The 5,348-nt window shown below is 53.3% G+C and overlaps 3 protein-coding genes across 3 annotated transcripts; 1 reads left to right on the top strand and 2 right to left on the bottom strand.

Annotated features, from left to right (window-relative positions):
• Positions 1-50: 50 nt before the first annotated feature.
• ANOM_011676 (GNAT family N-acetyltransferase) lies at positions 51-620 on the top strand (the record flags this gene model as incomplete). Its single annotated transcript, XM_015556932.1, has 1 exon — positions 51-620. One exon carries the CDS (start codon positions 51-53, stop codon positions 618-620), a length of 570 nt encoding a protein of 189 aa, XP_015400877.1.
• Positions 621-743: 123 nt separating this feature from the next.
• On the bottom strand, positions 744-2,436 carry ANOM_011677 (putative proline permease; the record flags this gene model as incomplete). Its single annotated transcript, XM_015556933.1, has 2 exons — positions 744-2,049; positions 2,099-2,436. The coding sequence occupies 2 exons, from the start codon at positions 2,434-2,436 to the stop codon at positions 744-746; spliced, it is 1,644 nt and encodes a 547-aa protein (XP_015400878.1).
• A 1,020-nt stretch (positions 2,437-3,456) lies between these two features.
• ANOM_011678 (cupredoxin domain-containing protein) lies at positions 3,457-4,651 on the bottom strand (the record flags this gene model as incomplete). Its single annotated transcript, XM_015556934.1, has 4 exons — positions 3,457-3,999; positions 4,050-4,118; positions 4,173-4,208; positions 4,259-4,651. 4 exons carry the CDS (start codon positions 4,649-4,651, stop codon positions 3,457-3,459), a joined length of 1,041 nt encoding a protein of 346 aa, XP_015400876.1.
• Positions 4,652-5,348: the final 697 nt, after the last annotated feature.

Here is a 5,348-nt window from a genome sequence, read left to right on the forward strand (position 1 = left end):
CACACCGCCATACCTACCCCGAGGACTTCACCCGCCGCTTCGCCCAGTCGATGCGCGCCCGCTACTACAACCCCCGCTGCATCGGCTTCGTCGCCGTCTCTGCCTCCGACCCGGGCACACCAGTGGCGTATGCGCAGTTCATCCGTCTGGGCGAGGACAAGGCCGCACGAGCGCTCATCGCAGCGCAGAGCTCCATCTGGAATACGCTGTGCCGGTGGTGCGTGACCGTCCGGACGTGGATTGAGACTCTCGTGCGACCGGATCGGTCGGCGGATGCGGATGCAGTGGCCGAGTTCGAGAAGGCGGTTGAGGAGGATAATGTGCGGTTCTGGGAGTCGGCGGAGATGAAGCGCTTGTATGGCGAGAGGTGGCATGCGCAGAGTGTGGTTGTCTCTGCGGACTGGAGGCGCAGGGGCATTGGGAGGCGGTTGATGGGGGAAGCGATGCGGCGGGCGCAGGAGGAGGGAGTGGTTGTTGGACTCGAGGCAAGTGGCGATGGGGAACAGCTTTATCGCAGCTTGGGGTTTGAGTTGAGGGGCAGGTTTTGTATGATTTTGGGGAGCGAGGATGGGAATGTGGGTGGGATTATGATGTGGAGGCCTACGGGGGAAGTGGATTGATATTTGGTGCTAAAGTTCGTTGGATGCCCATATATGTTACATAGTGGTTTGCAGGTAGGTGTGTTGTAGGTAGGGGTTTAATGTAGACGTTAAGATAAGCTACACATAATGGAATCCTGGCCATCACCACATCTTCTCCCACATCCGTCTAGCCCAGTGCATCTCTGCCAGCTCGGCCTTTCGTCGCTCTTCAAACCCGCCCTCCTCCCAGATCCGACACTCGGCGTCAATCTCAGCTTTTCCGCTGTAGATGTCTGCCGTCGCGGGATCGACAAACTTAGTCTTATGGTACAACTTCCAGAACAGGAACATCACGACGAAGAACGCCAGCCCGAAGTATGAGGTGATGAACCCCTGGACGCTGAACGGCGAGAACACGTTGAACCCGTTGAACAGCGTGATCAGACTGCCAATCGTCACGGCCCCGATGGCAAAGTACGGCTGGCAGGGCGCGGCCCAGGGCAGCGCTGTCTTTCGGTCGACTCCTTGGGCCTTGAGGGCGCGGTACCAGCCTAGGAAGACGCATACCATGCTGGTGTAGGTGATGATCAAGGCGCAGGTGGTCAGGTCGATGAACCAGTAGAGAACCGTGACGGCGGAGGTGTCCGCGACGAGGAAGGAGATGCAGGAGAGAAGCGAGACGGTGATGACGCAGTAGATTGGGACGCCGGCTGAATTGCACTTCAGGAGGAATTTCGGGGCCTGGCCGTCTCGTGCGAGCGAATAGAGCGTGCGACTGGAACTGTAGACATAGGCGTTGCCGCAGGACCACCCTGAGAGGAGAATCAATACGTTGATCAGGTCTGGGAGCCCGTGGATGCCCAGGTTCTGGATCCCGATGACCCAGGGAGACGCATTCGATCCGGCTGCGCCTGAGTCGATGGCAGATAGGAGATGAGGGTCTTGTGGCGAGCAGATGATACCCACGGCCAGGACTCCGACCACGTAGAACCCTACAATTCGGTAAAAAGTCATTTTGACAACCCGCGGGATGGTCCAGCGTGGATTCTGGATCTCTCCTGCGGCTAAGGCTGGTAGATCGGGGCCTGCCACTGAGAACGCTGCATATACCATGACGGAAAAAAGCCCGAGAAATCGTCCTGTCGGGCCGTCGGTATAATATTCGTACATCACCCCATGAGTCCAGTTCCGGAATCCATAAACATCGTGTTTCGGATTACCGCCGACCATGGTAATAAAGGTGAGCATAACAAGACCGATCAACAGGAGAACTTTGGTGGAGGCCATGATGAACTCGCTCTCTCCGTAAAACTTTACCGCGACGATATTGAGCAGGAAGCACACAACCAGCGCCATGGCGACCCAAGCTGCAGGGTTGACACTAGTAGTCCAGTACCCCATCACAGTGGCTACGGCGGAGTATTCCGTACAAACAAGCATTAAGCCGCCATAGAAATAGACCCAGCCCCTGATAGATATGTTAGTAACTAGCTGCCAAAGGAATTCAAGAAACACACATTGCAAATCCAAACGCAGGATCGACGTATCTAGCCGCCAGCTCGAAGATAGAACCTCGAATCGGCAAGTACGCACACATCTCTCCAACACAAAGATTGACAGGCCAGACGAACAGAAGCCCATAGAACATGTAGCCCAAAAACACAGACAAAGGACCTGCATCGCGCAGATATGACCCTATACCCACGAACAGACCGGTTCCAATAGAGCCACCGATCGCCATCAACTGCACTTGTCTAGAAGAGAGACCACGCTGGGTCTCTTGATAGGTCACCGTTCCATGACCGGGCTCTTCTTTTGAGACCTGATGGTCATCTATAACGCTCTTCTTATCCATGTTGCCAATGCATTCGGACTCTGGAAAGGAGGGGACAATGGGCGGGGGACATCCTGAGTTTAAATGTCGCACGACTGGATGAAGAGCACAAAGTACTGATACCGTGCGGGGATGAAGAAAGACTGATAATGATAACGATAAGTCCTATAGACGCTGGTGTGATTCTGGGTAAGTCTACTCCAACTGGCCAAGATCAATGCTCAAACTAGTGAGCTTTATCGTGGGAATTAAGCATAAAGTTGATAAGAAACGTCTCTATCTCAGCTTCCACGAGCGGTGCTTGTCCGACAGACGATGCCTAAAAAGGGAGGAGATGGCGATGCCAATGTTTTGCCAAGTGATAAGCTTATCGGAAAGGGAATTGATTGCGTTCGGACGGGTTGCTTAACCTATCGTTTACTTGAGAATAATTGGGTATCAGGCCACAAGAGTTCAACTAAGATAACTACTCCAACGAGGGCGCGAGGGAACACATGACCTATCCCCGCCTTGGGATAGCTTCAAGTTAAAGGAGTGGAAAATGCGGGGAGAGCCCATGTTGCATTGGATTCCGCACACAAGATCGGCGACCCTACCAGGGCCCCTTGCCACTCAAACACGCTTTCCCCCCTATGTCTGAGTGGGCCAAAAACGATGCTTTGAGCATGGTCTGTCGGGATAAATCACTGCCCTACTTGGTCCTACGCAGGCTTTGTTACACCCTCCCCCCCCCCCCCCCATCATCTCGTAATCATGATTACAAGCACACCTCGATGGATCATGAGAGACAACTGAAAGTAACATTTGATGCTGCTCTGTCTCCCGACTGCGCATTATCATGCTGGGTAATCTCGTCACCGAGTCTATTATGCATTTCAGGCAAAAATCCTCAAGATAAACAAAGTACAGCGATCCAGGATATCAACCAAACAAGAACCTATGCCCTAAACATTTTCGCCCTGACCGGTGCTCAGTCTTCGTCGTATCAAACAAAACATTATCCTAACTCCCGTGGCATTATCATAACCAGACACTAGCCGGTCACCTTCCATCGGTCCGATAGTGAACGGCGGAATCGGGCGCCTCCAGCTCGGTGGGAGCTACATTTCTTGGCGGCGGCGACTGCGGCATAGACTGGTACATCGACGGATCCCAGCCATATTGTCCTTGACCGGACATATACGTGCGATTGGCGAGATCTGGGCTCGGCATATACGTCGCTTGGTCGCCAGGAGGCTGCGCGCTATCGAAGTCACTCTTGCGTTCCCCGTGGCTGTTGAATAGAGCCCAGCGAGCAGTCCGCTCCGTGGTCCCATCCTGCGATGTCATCCACTTCTTGTAGACTTGGTTCCGGCCCATGACGAAGAAAAATGCCACGAGCAGTCCGATGAATGCGACGGTTCCAACGACGATCCCGGCTATGGCGCCGCCGCTGAGGTGACTTCCGGACGAGGACGGCGAGGGGCTGGAAGTTGCTGATGAGTTGGGAGTCTCGCCTTCGGCAGGAACGTGCTCCCATGGTTCAAGCTGGTAGGGGTACTTGATCGCTTTCTTGTTTTGATGCTCCCACGTCATGTTGGCGGTCTGCTTCTGTCAGCAACGAGAGGTTTCAATTGAGTATCAGCATCACTGACCGGATTTATCACCCCGACCATTCCATTCTCGTTGCATGAGCCGATGGCGGTACAGTAGAAGAAGGTAGGCTGGAGCTCTATTAGCATGTGCGATTGAAGATCTGTCGCAAGGGTAGGTCTTACCTTAGTGTCGTTTACAACCAAAGACCATGTGGGTGGCTAAGTGATGTCAGTAATCCACGCGGTCATCCCATCGGATGTGAACCCACCGGTCCTATCATCTGTCCATTCTCTTCGTTGAATTTGGTGAAATGGCCGGAGTAGAAGACGGGACCACTGGTCTGGGCAGGCACACATGGTGCGTCGTAGTCTGCTCTTACTACTGAATGGTTTCGCGGATAGAATTCGAAGACAATTACGTCGCCGACAGATGCGTTGACGCTGCTGGGTACATACTGATGCGGATCACTCCGCGGTCCAACCTGGATAGTATGTGTTGCGGCTCCTTTCGACGACGTTTGAGTCGCTGTAGCACTTGCCTCCGTTGTAGTTGTCTGTGCGGACACCCCCAGCCGTAAAGAAGCGATAGTTATCAACAGCCATGTCATCCGATGAATGAGCGACATTGTTGGCATCTGGGGATGAAACGGGGAGGGCTTCATGCGCTCACGGTGTCATAGTAGACGATCGGGAGGAGGGAGAAGGAGCCAGCGAGGCAATGAGAAGAAGAAAGGCCCTGAAGAGTGGGCGGCCTTACAAACGAAGGAAGCTTACTGCGAAGATGCAGGGTGGCTGCCATGCCAGCCATGACGCAGAACCATTCTCCTCTATTGGTTACATTTCCCAAGACTTTGGGACAAAGGCTGAGTTGGTCCAACCATCGGAGACGAACGAACCATAGGGAACAAAGATGACAGCGGAACTTAAACTAGAAGGGGTAAATTTGCTGTTATCTCGCGAGGTTGTACAGCATGGATGTGCATTTGGTCGTTGCACCCGGGACGACAATGTTGTCTGTTCTTAGCAATTCGTGCAGTGGGCAATGCTAAACCTAACCATCTATGAAGATGCACTAGAAACAGGGCGCCACCCAGGCCGAATCGATACGTGCAGCTATTTATATTCGCCGGTACCAATCTTGCTGCGAGACTTTGGTGAAGATGGATATAGGGTACAAGCCCTGAGCAAAAGACATGTAAAATGCCTCCGCCGATAACACTGGATTAAGCATGGAACCTGTTCTCTGAATGAGTATACTTTGTATCCATGGTTCTAGGGAAAAGTTTACCACGATTCCTTTGAGCCTCGCTGGCGCCCAGACCCACTACCTGAACCATCGGAGGTCTTGGCCAACAACCA

Source organism: Aspergillus nomiae (assembly GCF_001204775.2).
Source record: "Aspergillus nomiae NRRL 13137 chromosome Unknown contig00776, whole genome shotgun sequence".
Lineage (NCBI taxonomy): Eukaryota > Fungi > Ascomycota > Eurotiomycetes > Eurotiales > Aspergillaceae > Aspergillus > Aspergillus nomiae.